Genomic DNA, 17,274 nt, shown 5'->3' on the forward strand with positions numbered 1-17,274 from the left:
TTTATGTAGCCGATATAACAGACTTGCGCTGCACATTTTGCACTTGACTGTATTTTCCTTTTTGAAGTGATTTCAATCATGAAAAAAGGAAAATAATCCCCCATCGTTTGGCAATTCAAAACCATCATGGTGAACAGTGCACATCTGAAGTGACTTAACTGAAGGATCCCAACTTCCAGCAAAATCGACGTGAGACGTCATTATGGGAAAAAAAAATCAGGCCAAAACGGAGTTCGTTTTGGGAGTTCGAAACATCTTGCCAAGAAAACTCTCCTGGAAATGATGTAATAAGTGCGGCTCTGAGGCTCCACCTTCTTTTACGTGGAAATCTTCTGTTCATTTCTTCTGTCCGTTGAGGTCAGACGCGAGTAAAAACATGAACACTGGAGAGCCGCTTTATAGTAGAAAATGAAATTGTAATTCTAACTGAAAGAGACACTGACACAGTAAAAAAAAAAAAAAAAGGGGGCGGGGTTTAAGTGGACTAAATGATTGGAGAAGTCCAGCATACATCACCAGAGAGAAGTCCAACAAATGTAGTTATGACATTTTGATTTAAAATTACAATGTCAAAACAAAGTTTAAAAATTTTAACACGCATGGATGAATTGTTCACAATAAGATCAACAACATATTTAGAAAATAGACAGATTAGTTTTTCATTTAAGTCATTCAAATTCAGTGACTATTAAAAGTAATATCATTTAAATTAATAATGAAAATGATCTCCTTTGTGGCGGTGAACTATCCATCAATCTTATCTATTAATCACGTCAATTATGTCAATCTTCCATTACACATGTAATGGAGATGTGTGTATAATATTAATTTAATTGAAACAAGAAGACAAAACCATTTTAATGGTTTAAACCACTTCTAGGGTTTATTTTTATATCTTCCCCATTCATGTGTGGTAATGTCACAGCTCTTGTGCAGAACTGAAAGATCTCGGTGTTATTTACAGGGTCTATCTCTTAGTCATTCTCCACACTTGACAGAAGTCTGCATTTCATCAGCCGCGTGTGTGTGTGTGTGTGTGTGTGTGTGTGTGTGTGTGTGTGTGTGTGTGTGTGTGCCAGCTCCCTCTTATCAAACACTCAGTCTCACACAATCTCTTCAGCCAACATTCTGACATTTCACATTTTTTAAAACAACTTCACAATCATGTCCCCGGTACACACACTATTATGCTTGTTTTTGTCAAGAATGGATGGATGAGTACAAAGTAAAGCATTCTCTCTCCAGTCACAAAAACAACCTACACTGGTTATTCAATAAAGTGTGCAATAATACTCAGCATTACATCATCTTGCATTGAGAAGTCAATGAAAAGCATGTGACTAAAATTTATATTCTCTGTACGCAAGCCAAGGTCACTCACAGCTGATGGAAACGAAGGGCTATTGTTGCAATCTCATCCCATACAAACAAAGACATACCATTACAAACGAGACACTAAATGGACAATAACGAGTGAATGGGCTGGACTATAATAGTCTGGATAATTGGTCAATCTGTCAATCAAGATGAAACACTTCTGACATTCTCAGTTCACATCTTTATCAACCCGGAAGACGTCATTACGTGAAGACTTTATCAGAGCAACAACAAGCCTGAGTTTAGACTCGACGAGCCTCTTAACTGCACTGATGTATGAAGATGCTCTGCTTATTGAGTTGCAAAAACGCTGTTCATTTGCACATCAATGTGCACAACGCTCTCAAACGACTCTTTGAGCTTCAAAACCGTGCAACTGTTGAGTGTTTGAGCTTCAGACGAGGTTATACTGAAGGTGAGCGTGACCTTTTGTGCACGTGTTTGCGCATACAGGCTGAGAAACAAAGAAAATGCAAATGGATTAAACGACGCACGGTGTGTGTGAAATGAAATCCTCTCAGACAGTTTACTTTATTCGTGTGCTTTTACACACATTTTTGTCTTTTGGCTGTAGGCTCGTTTTTTCTTCCTCTGGCTCTTATCTGGGAGTTTTTACTTGGCATAAATAAATCCCTTAAATAAAATGTGTGTGAATAATAAATATTTTACAATTATTAACTCACTGTGTTTGGTGTCAGACCGGCTATGCATATTAGTCAGATTATATAACATGCATCCACTGGAACTGAAAACCTCGAGAGATTGCATTCAGATGTTATAAGTTTGATCATATGGACAAATACTTGTATCTTCAAAGCAACTATTTAAATAAAGTGCAACAGTCACGAACACAGTTTGTATATACTCTGCAGAACACACTCCTCCACCAAGGGGACTGACTACTAAATAATGTAAAGTCCTTCTCGCCAGGAAATCCCCTCAGAACTATTAGATCAGCTTCATTACTCCAGTCTTCGGGTCACATGACCCTTCAGAAATCAGTATAATATGCTGATTTGCTGCTCAAAAACATTTATTATTATTATCAATGTTTAAAACAGTCATATTTTTGTGGAAATTTTGTTTATTTGAAATAGAAATCTTTTTGTAACCATCTATACTGTCACTTTTAATCAATTTAACACATCCTTGCTGAATAAAAATGTCATTTGTTTTTCATAAGCGCTATGATTTTATCCCAACGATATGTAGTTTGTGGTTTAAATGAGAGTGACTAACAGCATGAACTGAACTGACTCTTAAATATTCAAGACTCACTTATCTTGTGTATGTTTTGGGGTTTTTCACATGAGGTTTCTGTAACTCACAGAGACACACACACACACATAAGCTGCGCAACATCGGAAAGTTTTAAATCCAATTGCTGTCTTTCCAACTTTTCCGCTCTCATCAGTTTTGCTCTCGAGCAGTTTTTGCAATCCATTCTACACTGTTTTTTTAAAAGCAATTTAAGCTTGTGTCGGTTAATTAATATTTGACATGAGGTCGTGCCTTCATTTATTATATTATGCCGTTTTAATAGTGGTGACATTTTCTGGAGTTATGGAAGGTGTCGACTGTGTGAATGTAGTCATACACATACACATACACACACACAACACACACACAGTCATATTCAGCGCACAATTCTTCAGTGCCGGAAGTATTTTTTCCCCATTCATTTCTCCCATAAGGATTTTTTTTTTTTTTCATAAGTCTTTGTTAAAGCTTTATAGGCCATAAACCAAGCTAATCAGCTACAAGGTAAATCATTAATCATCATGTTTGATTTGAAGAAAAGAAGCATTTGAAAATCATATACAAAAGGTACAAGACTGTGTACTACTAAACGACTGTAATGAGGGAAAGAACTACAATTAAACTCGAAATAAAACAAGGGAGAAATATTACACTACTCATTTAAAAATGTATGTATATATATATATATATATATATATATATATATATATATATATATATATATATATTATATATATATATATATATGTGTGTGTGTGTGTGTATAGATATATAAGCAAATATATAAACAATATATACAAATATTTAAGTATTTTGAGAGCATAGGGAGATCTTGGCTGCGTTCAGTCCACTTTTAGACACAAACTTCCCTAACCACTTCCCCTCGGGGGAATCCCTGCCGCCATTTTGAAGTGCGTTCCACTTCATGAAGTGGACGAGAGAAGTTTATATGGACAGACCCTCGTTCCCTCGATTTTGACCGATTTTACATACTTCATATGTACTTTTCAGGCACCGATATGTCCCACAATGCAGTACGATGTGACGTCACCACAGATCTCGTCTAATCACCACCACAACAAGCAACTCTGATATATTAATTAGATTTTTTTTTACGCAGCCCTTGTCTTGATTATGTCATTCGCAGTGCATTATGGGAGTGGGCGGGACTAAAAAGCTATTTTGGCACGTATTTGATTGTGGCGACTCTCTGATTGGTGGAATTTTCTGTACAGCATCATGGGAAATGTAGTTTTCACTCCGAATTCTGCTGTTAAAAATCATTTTAAGAAAAAGCTAAAATAATGTGGGCTGACGCAAATACCATAATAGCTCACAGTAGGGCTGTCTTTACAAGTTTATAAGCTATCGTTAAAAATCAATTTCCCTATGGAGAGTTTATACTTCCTCAACCCGACTGTTGTGTAGTTGAATGATAAATAGTGATGTTCCTCATTTGAAAGCCGCTTTGGATTAAAAGCATCTGCTAAATGCCTAAATGTAAACATATAATGCCATAAACTCACAAAGCCATCTCATTAAACACATGAACATGTGCTCTCAACTGAATGAAAGCCCGCACTTATACGCACTTCATCATTTGTCTTTATTATAATAAACGCAAATCTTGTTGATTAATGGCCTGCACATCGCCTCTGACAAGGGTTATCTAAATATTCCTCGTTCCTAATTAACTCCGGGCTGCTTTTATCATTGTACAGACACCGGTCGGTCTGGCGCTCGGAAACTTAACGGTATTCCAGAATCCCCCTGAGCACGAGGCCACGCCCACATTCACTCGTTAACCTAATTACCCTCGTGGTTAGTTATGTCTCCACGGAAACACGTCACTATCCCCTTTCCCCAAGCAAGAGGCCATGAGAACATCTGCAGAACAAACAAACACACACACAGGGAACGAGGAGGAAAAGGAAGGACACATGCGCATAAACACATTTTCTCCGGGCCAGGGCTGTCCTGTTTTGGCTACAATAGCCGTATTCATATTTATAGAGCGGATTGGACAGGCATCATCTTAAAAAAATCATTGTGGCTTTGGAACGCCTCCTACCAATGCTCTCTAATTTAGGGTCTTATTATAGCATGGCGCACACACACATATATATTTGGGGCAGAAAGGCATTCAATCAAGCTGTGGGTTTTTCTGAGGAACCCGATTGCAAACTGCCATTTGCACACATAAAACCAAACCCGTAAAACAATATTACACTACAGCCGGTTATAAAGCCATAAATGTCCTCATATCCAGCTGTAAAATATAGTTTACGCGTCTCTCTCTCTTCCTGTGTCTCTCTCTCAGGTATGGAGTGATCTCCCCTCCCCCCACCAGACTGCTGGAGCCGCATCTTAATTAGCCGGAGAGACAGAACGAAAAAGAGCAAGCAGGGAAAGAGAAAAGGGTGAATGACAGAACGAGAGGGGCAAAGAAAAGGGAGAGACCGGAGATATACGGCTGTGACGGAGATGTGCCGTTGTCATGGTGACACCGTGGAGAACAGGTAGAGGAACACGGTCTCCTGGGAAAGAGCAGCGAGCCCCGATAGTCTCCACCTTTCTGTTTCCACCTCTCTCAGCAATTCATCCCTCGCTCCGCTCTCTTTTCGTGGCTGTACGAGCTCTGATCCTAAAATGGGTTTCTACGGTACAACAATGTTTGAGCTGGTAATAGTAAATCACAGCTTGTTCGTCCAATTACCTCACAGATCAAGGATTGAAAGGAATATTCCAGGTGCAATAATGCAATAATGACAGAATGAGAGGAGAGCATTTGTGACATAATGTTAAATACCACAACAATTATTTTAACTCAACCCTCTTTTGCTTTTTAATATATATATATATATATATATATATATATATATATATATATATATATATATATATATATATATACACACACACACACACACAGGTGAAACTCGAACAATTCGAATATCGTGCAAAAGTTAATTTATTTCAGTAATTCAACTTAAAAGGTGAAACTAATATATTTTATAGACTCATTACATGCAAAGTGAGATATTTCAAGCCTATATTTGTTGTAATATTGATGATTATGGCTTACAGCTTATGAAAACCCCAAATTCAACATTAGAATATTGTGAAAAGGTTTTCATAATCATCAAAATTATAACAAATAAAGGCTTGAAATGATTATGAAAACCTTTTCACAATATTCTAATGTTGAATTTGGGGTTTCATAAGCTGTAAGCCATAATCATCAATATTACAACAAATATAGGCTTGAAATATCTCACTTTGCAAGTAATGAGTCTATATAATATATTAGTTTCACCTTTTAAGTTGAATTACTGAAATAAATGAACTTTTGCACGATATTCAAATTTTTCGAGTTTCACCTGCACTCAAAAAAACGAACTAGGAAGGTTGTGCACTTTACATAATATATTTATATTTAGTTTACTTATAATAATTGTGTTTGTTGACTTGAAATGTTTTTTTCTATTAAGGTCCACGTAATTATGTCTCATCTTAACAGTACAAAATCCTAACGTGTTGTCTAAACACAAATCATTTATGTTAAGTAAAAAATTCTTACATCCAGAGGGGGCGGTATAGTGCGACGCCAACTGCCATTTTGCCCTAACTTAATTTGATTGTGTTCAATCTGCTTAAATATAAAATTTAAGTTTACTTAATCCATTTGTGTTGGATTACATGAATGATTTGTGTTGCATTAACTGAGACTGGGCGGTGCTTGTTAGTTCCCAGCATGCTTTGCATATGGTTAAATTAAGAGAGAATAAATGTTAAAATGAAGTGTTATTTTATGTTTTTTGGAGAAAATTAGAAAAGGGGAAGACTTGATAGTGTGTAATTGTGTTTAATGTTCAATTACATTGGAATAATTAGAACCATTTAAATTACAGTGGGTTACCATTGTGGAGAAGAGTGGAGCATTTTGTTTGGTTGTGGACTGATTCAGATACGTTTAACTGTTTCGGTTGAAGAAGCATGTAAATCTTAGCATTTGCAAATATGTACTACTGCTAGCAAATAGCTAGCTATAGTCTATCGATTTGATTATGTGTCACTTAAATAAATGAAATATTAATGGATGTTTGAAAATAAAAAACACTTCAATCATGTCAGAAAACCTTAAAATTAGTTGGGCTGACACTATTAAATGAAGCTGTGCCAAACTATAGTAAATAAGTTGAATCAACCTTAATAAATTAAGTTGACCCAACGTAAGTACATTAAATTGGAATAACATAATTGCATAATGCTGAAATAAAGCAAGTTAATCATGTGGAAATCCTTTCCATGATTTTTTTATGTTCATTCAAAGAGTAATTTTTTTGAGTGTGTAAATATTGACCAATGCATCATCGGCCAATAATCAGTATTAGCTGATAGTGAAAATAATCGCTTTTATCAGCCAATATCTGCCGATGGAGGTGAAAAAATATGTTCAGACTGGAACTCATATTGTTTGCATCTCATCTCATGGCTATACTATTGAAACAATGATATTTTAACGTTTATGGATCGGCACCGTTCACTTGCATTGTGCCTCACTGCTTTTTTTTGGTGAAGGGACGAGTTGAAATAATTTTTTGTGGTAATCAACATTATATATCCTTCAAATGAAAGCTTGAGGATTCTTCCCAACTGAACGAATGAACGACACACACATTGACACTGATTTGCCCCGGACTTCCCCTATACCGGCATCCATCATCTCCAGGTTATCGGGCAGGAGGCGTCTGACGGATGTGAGGAGGTCAGAGCGAGGTCGGTGTGTGTGATGTGGCTCATTTAGTTTATGTGAAGCAGGTGGGCTGATAAGGTGAACCTCCTCGGCTGACACCTCCAAATGAAACGCTTTCACACCAGAACGCAGTGCCATTTGGTGGACCTGATAATGTTTTTTCTTTCGCGACACCACGCTTCAGCTGGAAGCCTTGGGAAACGCGCTTATTATGTCAACATGGAATTACCACAGTGTTTGTTGCAAGACTGTGGCTAGGACTGAGATTTGCGTTGAGAAATGTGGAGCAGTCAGGTGTTACCACAAGCAGTTAAACTGTCTGAGGACGAACACACACTGTCAAAATAGGATCAAGTTCAAAACATTCGAATGCATATGCAGAACTTGTTTTACAGAACTGACAAGCTTTATCAGAGGCTCTTAGTGTAGGGAAGAAAAAAAAGTCACATATGGGGCACAGAGCGTGTTTGTGCATTTAAAACCACTGTGAGACGCAAGGTCTCGACACGTTTTTAGATCGCTATGTTATGCGAGAGAAGCTGCAAAACACACGAGACACGAAAGCAGTGTTTAAACACGTCTATAGGGCATGTGTGTTTATATTTATGGTTGTAGCAATATAGCGCAATATAAAAATGCAACAATATGTATGTATTGTGTATAGTTCACCCAAAATAAAAATTACTGTGTGAGAAAAGAATTCAAGTTTTCAGAGTTTTTAGTGTCAGTACTGCATTAAACTACTATATATATGTGATAATGCCAATGTTTTATGCTACCAGTAAAAAGTGGCTTACATTATTTTAAAAATATATAGTCAGTGACAGAGTGCAAGCATATTCGTCTAAAATAATTCTGGATTTTCAGCTTCAGAATCATGAATATTTGTATTCTGGTGTCTCTATTGTCCTGTGCATTGGGTTATCAGCACCAAGTCAAAGCCTATTCATTTACACAACCAATGTAAAACCAAATTTAGTATTTTCTGTTAACCTTTTACCATTTGTGACCACCCTGGACCACAAAACCAGTCACATGGGTCAATTTTTCTAAATTGAGATTTATACATAATCTGAAATCTGAGTAAATAAGCTTTCCATTGATGTGTGGTTTGTTAGGATAGGACAATATTTGGCTGAGATACAACTATTTTAAATCTGGAATCTGAGGGTGCAAAAAAATCGAAACATTGAGAAAATCTCCTTTAAAGTTGTTCATTTATGTTCACGATTGTGCTGCATTCACTCACAAAAATACATGTTTTATATATTTACGGTAGGAAATTTACTAAATATCTTCTTTACTTAATATCCTAATGATTTTTGGCATAAAAGAAAAATCTATAATTTTGACCCATACAATGTATTGTTGGCTATTGCCACAAATATACCCGTGTGACTGGTTTTGTGATCCAGAGTCACATATGTCTTGGTGTATCGCTATAATATCGTATCATGAGTTCAGTATCGTGATATGTACCGAATCGTGACATGAGGGTATTGTTACATCCCTATATATATTGTAAAACTATTGTAGCAGGGTTTTGAGAACAGCCCCTTTTTAATATCTCAATTGTTGCTCCTAGACACAAAGAACATTTACATGCTGAATTATTACAACGTTTTTTGTCTTTTCTCAACGCCGAAGGCAACTGTTGTCTGATTAACGTTTACATGCTGAACGAAACAGAGCTTCAATCCCATTATTGGACTAAAACCCATTCTGAAGCAATTTCACTCCGACTGAAAGTGTTTAAAGTGACATTTTAGAAAGACAAATGATCGCTTTAGTTTGACTGAAATGGATTGTTAATGAAGTGTATGTAAACAAATATTACTGAGATTAAATTGAAAGTCTTTTCTCTCACACATTTGTCTCCTGAGAAAAAGATCTCATTTTACAGTTCCTAAAAAAACACGTCTGTGCTCAGATTGCCAAGATACCAAAGTCTGTGATCAAAAAGTCAATATGAATCACGTGAAATATTGCTCATCAGATTCTTCCAAAACCCACACGATCAGTGTTGTGCAACTGGATTTTGCTGGGGTGTGTCACAACTACCGACTGTTTTTGCTGAAATTTCCCCGCTATATATGTTGAAGGTCAGATGTTGAAGCCCCAAAGACCACCTCTGGTCACTTCAAACGGGACGGAAGTTGACTTTCAGACTGTAGGGTCATTATCTCAGCGGGGATCTGGGTCACCACGGCTGTTAACACACACCTGCGAGAGACACATCCACACACACTGATTCCTCAGCAACTGGAACCAACTAAGATGCCGGCTTTACTGTGTATGCCAACGATTGTGACTAACCTAATGTGCACACTTTTAACAGACAATTTTTTGGGTCATGTTGTTGCATGACTTTCTTCCGTGGATCACAAAATTATATATTTTTTTGGGGGGGTATCACATTTTTTGTCCATGCACTAAAAGCCAATGGGGTTGTTTTTGGACACGATTGACTTTCATTGAATGGACAAAAACATCTTTAAAACGTCTTCCTTTTTATACCACCGCATCAGAAAGTGAATTATACAATTTTCATTTTTGGCTGAACTAAGCATTTTGGCTCCAATCCCACATTGGTTTATTTTTCCCCAAGCAATGCTAATCCTCCTCACAGGCAACACAGACTTTGACCGTGGCATGTCCCAATCAATACCTTAAACTTTCTAGCTTTTGTGAGTCTGTAAAGTGAGACCTTCATACAGCTGAGTGAGAAAGCCATGCAGCAGAAACTTCCTGTGTCAAATTGCTTCACACATTCCTCTATACTCGTTCTCTCTCGTTCCCTCCTCCTCATCTCCCTCCCTCTCTATGGTTGTCTTTGTCGTCTACAGCACAAAACACTGATTCAGTGCTGAACCCAGGAGTCCAACATGATCCTTTAAAACACACGCATAAATGCAGGAGCTCTCAGGAGCGGATGCGTGTCCATTAGCTCAATTCCCAGATCTAAATTAAACTCCATCTCTGGCACACAAAGCCAGAAAGGATATGACACCACTGACCTGACCACATGAAGCATCCGTTTGAAGTGGCCACAACAACTCAACCAATCACGCATTATACTAAAATTTCATTTTGAATGGGCAACATGGTTTTGAAGTTAACACCCCCCAAGCAAATGTGTGTGTTTTTGCACACTAAAGTGTGTGACTTTGCTCATCAGCCAGCCTAGACTAATAAGACATCTCAGTTTGACACGTGACAAGAAAAGTGATTCCTTTCAGACACACTTGAAGAAACACATTTGCACATATCTTGATGAACAAGCAATAAAAGCCGTTAAAGTTCCTGCTGTCTGGTTCTGCTGTGTGTTCGGATGTTCACCGGCCTCAGTGCGGTTTCCATGAATCTTGACTGTGAACGCTCGATATTAACTGGACTGGAGTAAAGATTGCTTCAAATCTGCACTGTGATCCGCTCAAAATATGAATGCAAACAACACAGGTTCAGTTGTTTGTTGCAAACTTAACGGGTCAGTAAAAAACTGGCTTCAAAACAACAACAAAAACATGAATGGAAAGTCAACTGAGACCTAAAGTGGATTAAAATAAAACTTTCAAGGTCATGAGTGCAAAGAATGTATTTTTTATTGTTTATATGATGGATTACTTTTACATCTAGATTGTAAAAGTAAAAATGCCTGGTAAAATGAAGCATTTATCAACTACCTGTGGGCAAAAAAAAGCTTAATATGTGGGTAACCTTTACAATAATGGTCAACGATAAGACAACATTTTCTCCTCAGCTACCCAAGTACACTAGTCGGGTTTCGGAAGTAAAAAATATTATTTATTTTCTCTATAGGGGAATAGTTTTTTTAAATGAATAACATATAAACAGTTAAAGACAGACCTACTGTGCTATCAGGTTGTTAATCGATGGTACTTTTATTGAAGCCATCAGGCTTGGTTCATGGCTTGTAACTAAACTAAGACTAGAAAAAATAATGGGGGAAATACTTCAGGAACCAAGGCTGATGAAGTGGATGGGTGTGTTGGCATGGGTTTGAGACCACCAGTAGCACCAGTAGTTTATCATTGTCCGTCAGCTGTTTAAAAGAATGGCTTTGAGCTCAACACAAGTCCTCAGTAGCATAGAAAGTCATCACATCCGTAATAAAGACTCTAGAGAAGAACTAAGAGCTCTGTTATAAGGTTTCATCATATAGCATTTCCTCGCGCTCACTGCTTAAAGGTAAATGCAAGTCTCGAGCTAGATCCTGTGTTCCGCTAGTTTTTTTTTCAGTCTCAAAATAAACCAATGCCAAAAGAAAAGGTGAATGAATTTGATACACTTCTGAATTGCACCTTTTCCACATTTCCGGGTTTCTCTGAAGCTGAAGTCATCATAGTTAGTTGGGTAAACTTTTAAAGCAGTGAATGAGAGACTACATTAAATATATTTATCGTGTTCCCATTTGCTCAAATAGCAAAAGAAACACTCCAAAATAGTGTTTCCACAACTTTCAAAGGAAAAATAGAGAGAGATTGATAACTGCAGTCAGAAGAGAGAAAAGACCCTCACAGCAGTTAACTAGTGTTTTTGTTTTTTTTGTAATTTGATGCAAACAAAGGTAATATAATACAAGTTATAGTGTTATAAATGTACATACATTTAAAAAACAAAAATATATAACATAAAAACTTTGCAGGATTTACGATGCTGATGATCGTTAAAACCGGTTAAAATCATTGGTAAAAAAAACATAGACTGTAAAAAGGTTAAAACGCGTCATAACACTGTGAAAAAGGTAGTTGCTCTCTCGCGCCGCGAAATCCAATGACGTCACCCCCCGCAGCCCCTCCACCCCCACCCCCACCCCCCTTCCTCCTCATCCTCGGGCGATCTCCGGTCAATATCAGCCGCCGATCGGCAACACTTCCAACACCTCCGCCGATTACCTGCTTTAACTCATTATAATGCAGCCCTGCTGTAATTACCGGGCATGTCTGGACCCCACCGACCACTCTTGACCTCAAAGAGAACGGTGCGTGTGTGGAGGGACCACCGACAGGCAAACATGAGGGACAAAAGGCTCGTAATTAAACCATAATTAGATGCGACGCGTTAATTATAGTTTATCATGACGCGCGCGCGCGCACACACAAGCTCCACGCCAACATAATCAGACAACCGGGGAAGGCGGCTAGCGTAACGGTGCGTCCGTGACCCACAACACCAACACACACCCACCTACCCACCCACATCCAGATCAAAATGGCCAAACAAGGCAAAGGTGCTCAATGGAAACCCGCACCGTGAGTCGTGGGTCCCAGCACGGGGCTTCTCCAGCCCGCTCGCCGAGCTCCCCAGGCCGCCAGAGACGCGCTGTCTGCGGTCAGCCGAGAGAATGTGGGTCGCGTCCAAGATTTGCAACACGGCTACTGTCGCCTAATTAATGACCACACTCTCTCATCATAACGATTACCGCAAACACGCACGAACATAATCCCGATTGTTGTGCGCGTGTGTCCGGCGGTAAATCGCCCCTCTCCGTAACAATAGATCACAATAGAGTGTCATTCTTACCAGTGCAGTTTGCGCCAGCAGCAGCAGCGCGAGCGCCATCCAGCACGGGCGCTTCATGGTGCTCCGAACACGGCAAAACACGGGGCTCACGTCACCCCGCTCCTCGTTAAGGTACTAGGTAGGAGTAAACCTTTCGTTTTCGGTATCCAACTTCAGGGCAGGCGCTTTTGTCGGCACATCCGTCTGCCCGGGATCGCGTACGGCACCCGGTCAAATCCTCGCAAAACCACGCGAAGACCGAGGAGGAGAAGCAGCGCGCGCACGGCCTCTAGTGATCTACTCCCCTCTGACTTCAGTGGTTGAGACTTGATGGATGTGGAAGCAGGGAAGACCAGACTCTCTCTCTCTCACTCACACACACACACACACGCTCCTCGTTCTCTTCTGTACGCTATGGCGTGTGTGTGAGAAGAGGAGGGCATTGGTTGGATTCTCCTCCTCGTGCCGTTGAGGAATGATGATGCCCCCTGCAGCCCGTCTTCCTCCCTGCCTCTCCCTTCTCCTCCTCCCATCAACATTTACACCAACCCATCCAGTCCCGAGACCCTGCTGCATATCGGGTTTATTTTGTTTGTCTATAGTGGACATATGTTTTTGATAATACCTCTGAAATAATTTCATGCTACTGTTTGGACTCCCAGTGAATCTTAAAAAGGGCTTTTAAGATTTAGAATCTGAATAAGATGAATTGCCAAGTGTGTTACTCACTCACTCACTCACACACACACACACACACACACACACACACACACACACACATGGAATAGTGGTCACAGAGGCAGGTTCCAGTGCACAGAATGAAACAACACAACAGTACACAAAGATTTTTTGTTTGTTTGTTTATCAGAACAAGGTACATTGAAAGTATTCAGTGACATAAACACTATTAAAGGCTTTGCTTTTTCAAAATTTCCACCCACAGATTCCCATCCCAACACAACAACCCCAGATGCTATTAGGAAAAAACTTTATTCAGATAATTATAATACAAAAATTATAATTACTTTAAAGAGGGGTGAGTACACTCTAAAAAATGCTGGGTTGTTTCAACCCAATTTTGGGTCAAATATGGACGAACCCAAACGTTGGGTTAAAAATGTAATTTGAAAATTTAATCCAATGGGTTTGTCCATATTTGACCCAAAATTGGGTTGAAACAACCCAGCATTTTTTAGAGTTTATATTCTTCTCAAAATAGTTTATTATAGGGTCCCATGTTTTGTAAAATGTTCTGGTGGATCTCCTGAGAAAATATTTAAAAAATTCAGTTTTTAGAAACATCATTAGATGGATTTTGTGATTTCCACTCTAGGAGAATTCTTCTTCTAGAAGTTAATTCTAATTAATTCTTAATTTAAAAGCTGAGTTTAAAATCTCAAAAGAGGCAGTGTAGAGAAAATAAATCTCTGATAGCCGAGGCACTCCTTAATTAAAATGTCTTTATTGTAAAAATGACATGTCCTAAATGGACAACTTTAAAATGCCCACGCGTAGCGGCATCAGGGCATCTTGAATTTAAAATCTCAAAGACTGAAAACCAAAATTGTCTGTTTAGGACATGACCAAAACATATGGGATAGATAGATCTCCCTCTGATGCATTGCAGCGGTCACACATCTATATAGGGGTACAGTTTAGCTAACTTTCTTTTACTATAATGAATACGGTGGAGAACTTTCCTCTGAATCAGAGTCTTGCACAAGATGAAGTCCCGTTTACTCGATCAACAGCTCTATCTCAGGCGTCTTCATATACTGTATGTTGATTCATAACTCCCCATTCTGTTGTGATCTTTTCTATTGATACATTTTGGAACGACATGATCGTATATTTTTTAAATAAATCCCTTAAGGTGTGAAGGGACCCTCAGAACTACATCTAAACGTGACTCAGAGGGCAATTGTGGAAACACAGAGCAGTTGGCTAGAAATCGAAAAAAATATTTTATTTTATTTAATATTTATTTAATATGGACATAGCAATAACATTGGACGAACCAGATGCATTGTTTAAAGTGTTATAGCACATGTCCATTGGGCTTTTACAACAGATGGAAACACATTGTTAAACAAGACAAGGCACATTTTACACATGGGAACAACTTTGGCCCGATTTAAGCCACTGTTTGAGCTCTCTGATAAAGATATTAATATTACAATAATATTTCAAAATAGTAACATTTACAAAATTTTCAAAAGTAAAAAGCTTGTGCTTTTGTAAAATCTGAGTTTTGAAGACTTCATTTTTTGACAAGATCATTGTAACTAGCAAAAATATTATCAATAAAAAAGTCACTACATTTACCTACCCCATTGCTTGAAAGTAGAGTCTAGCTTGGCAGCCGGGAAAAGACGATTATTACATATGGGGTTTTCCAAGTAAAAATCTGCCTTTTGTGCCTAAAAGGGACAAAAGTGTACCTTTTAAAAAGGGTACAGCCCCAGTGACAGCTTGCGTACCTTTTTTTCTGAGAGTATTCATTGTGATCAGCCAGCGATGTTGACTTGCATGATGTATAGCTTCCGCTGCACACCAGTCTGTGTGTGGAGACTGGGACCAATAAACGACTTTTTGTAAATTTGCTGCCGAAATTTACATAATTTAACAAATCCGGGAGAGCCAATCCTCCATCCTTTTTTGGTCTCTCAAGAAGCTCTCTACGTATTCTTGTTTTTTTGCCACCCCAAATAAAGGAAGACAGCAACCTATTACTTGACTGAAAAAGGACTAAATTGGAAGACTCTGAAACCTACAATAATTTGGGAACCACATTCATTTTAACACAACTGATTTTACCAGCTACAAATATAGAGACAAATATATAACACTCCATCGTTGGAAGTCAGATTCAAGTTTTTTTTTAAGTATGCGACTGTAATTTGCTTTAAACAGACCCGTGTATGAACGAGTAATATTAATTCCTTAGTATTTAAATCCTGATATTGATATGCAAAAGGCCAAGTCTGTATTCATAATCTGATCTGCCATATGGTTTATAGGGAAATACTTTTAGAAAAGTTTAGTTTATAACCTGAAAAGAAGAAGTAGTCTTTAAATATCTTCACAATCTGAGAGGCACATGACAGCGGGTTAGTTATATATAATAATAGATAGTCAGCATATAAAAAAAACTATATACTCAACATTCATTCTTTTAATACCACTAATAGACTAATGTGAGGTTCTGAGTACTGATGAAACTAGATTAAAACTAGATTAAAGACCCATCTCTTTAGCCAAGCATTCACATAATGCATCTCATACCTTTTATACTACAGTTAAATCAGATCAAATGCATTCATATTATGAACAGCAGCTACGCTAATTATTTCCCATCTGCCCTTTTTGTTGCTATCTCGGGACGCCTGTCCCTATAACTCAAATATAGTTCGTCAGCTCCAGTTATGTATCCAGCCTCTCATGGAGACTTCAGATGCCCCAACGCCTGTGAAGAGACGACTCGACGCCTGTGAAGAGACGACCCAACGCCGGCGATATGTTATGCCCTAAATTTTATGATTAACTAACTGTATTTTTGTATGTATATTTCTGAAATGCATTTTCTATAAAGCTGCTTTGAAACAATGTGTATTGTGAAAAGCGCTATACAAATAAATTTGAATTGAATTGAATGATAGTGGCTCTATAGCCAAAATAAATAGCAAAGGGCTAAGAGGACAACCTTGCCGTGTACCTCTGTCTAGACAGAGAGAAATATTGTGAGCATATGTTATTTGCAAATCCAGGAAGTGAATTTTGAGCCGAATCCAAATTTGTCTAACACAGCAAATATAGTTCCATTCAACTCTATCAAATGCTTCCTCTGCGTCCAGAGAAATAATCACTTCAGGACTACTCTCTCTGACGCAGAGGAATGCACAACATTAAGAAGTTCTCGAATATTAATGAAGGAGTGACGCCCCTTAATGAAACACAAAGATTTTTAATATAATGTATAAAATTGCTCATCGTAGCATATCATAATTTCTCTCAAGCATAATTTTATTGCATTACATTGTGTTTTGCCCCTGATAATTAAAACTATTGCGTTGAAAATAAAAACATTTAAATATCCTAGTAAGAAGATATTGAAATGTCTATCTCATTATTGGGAGACAGACAACTGATATTTATATGCATTTTTAAGTAGTCTGTTATAAAAATCTGTATTTATTTTATAAGCTATCAGATATAAAATTGTTTTATTTTATAAAATTGTTTCAACTTAAAAAAAAGTGTTTGTGCTGCTTTAAAATAGTAAGTTTAGTCAACTCAAATATCCAAGTTGTCACTTAGTACGACTTCACATTTCAAGTTAACAATTTTTTTTTTTAAAG

At 37.9% G+C, this 17,274-nt stretch overlaps 1 protein-coding gene across 1 annotated transcript in view; it reads right to left on the reverse strand.

The window, feature by feature from the left end:
- Positions 1-13,435, reverse strand: part of sdc3 (syndecan 3) — a 41,120-nt gene extending 27,685 nt beyond the window's left edge. The window contains exon 1 of the mRNA XM_079590578.1: positions 12,938-13,435. Coding sequence (XP_079446704.1) covers positions 12,938-12,994 — 57 coding nt within the window. The 5' untranslated portion in view covers positions 12,995-13,435. The remainder of the gene's footprint in view (positions 1-12,937) is intronic.
- Between the last annotated feature and the right edge of the window lie 3,839 nt (positions 13,436-17,274).

Source organism: Phoxinus phoxinus (assembly GCF_949152265.1).
Source record: "Phoxinus phoxinus genome assembly, chromosome: 19".
NCBI classification, from domain to species: Eukaryota; Metazoa; Chordata; class Actinopteri; order Cypriniformes; family Leuciscidae; genus Phoxinus; species Phoxinus phoxinus.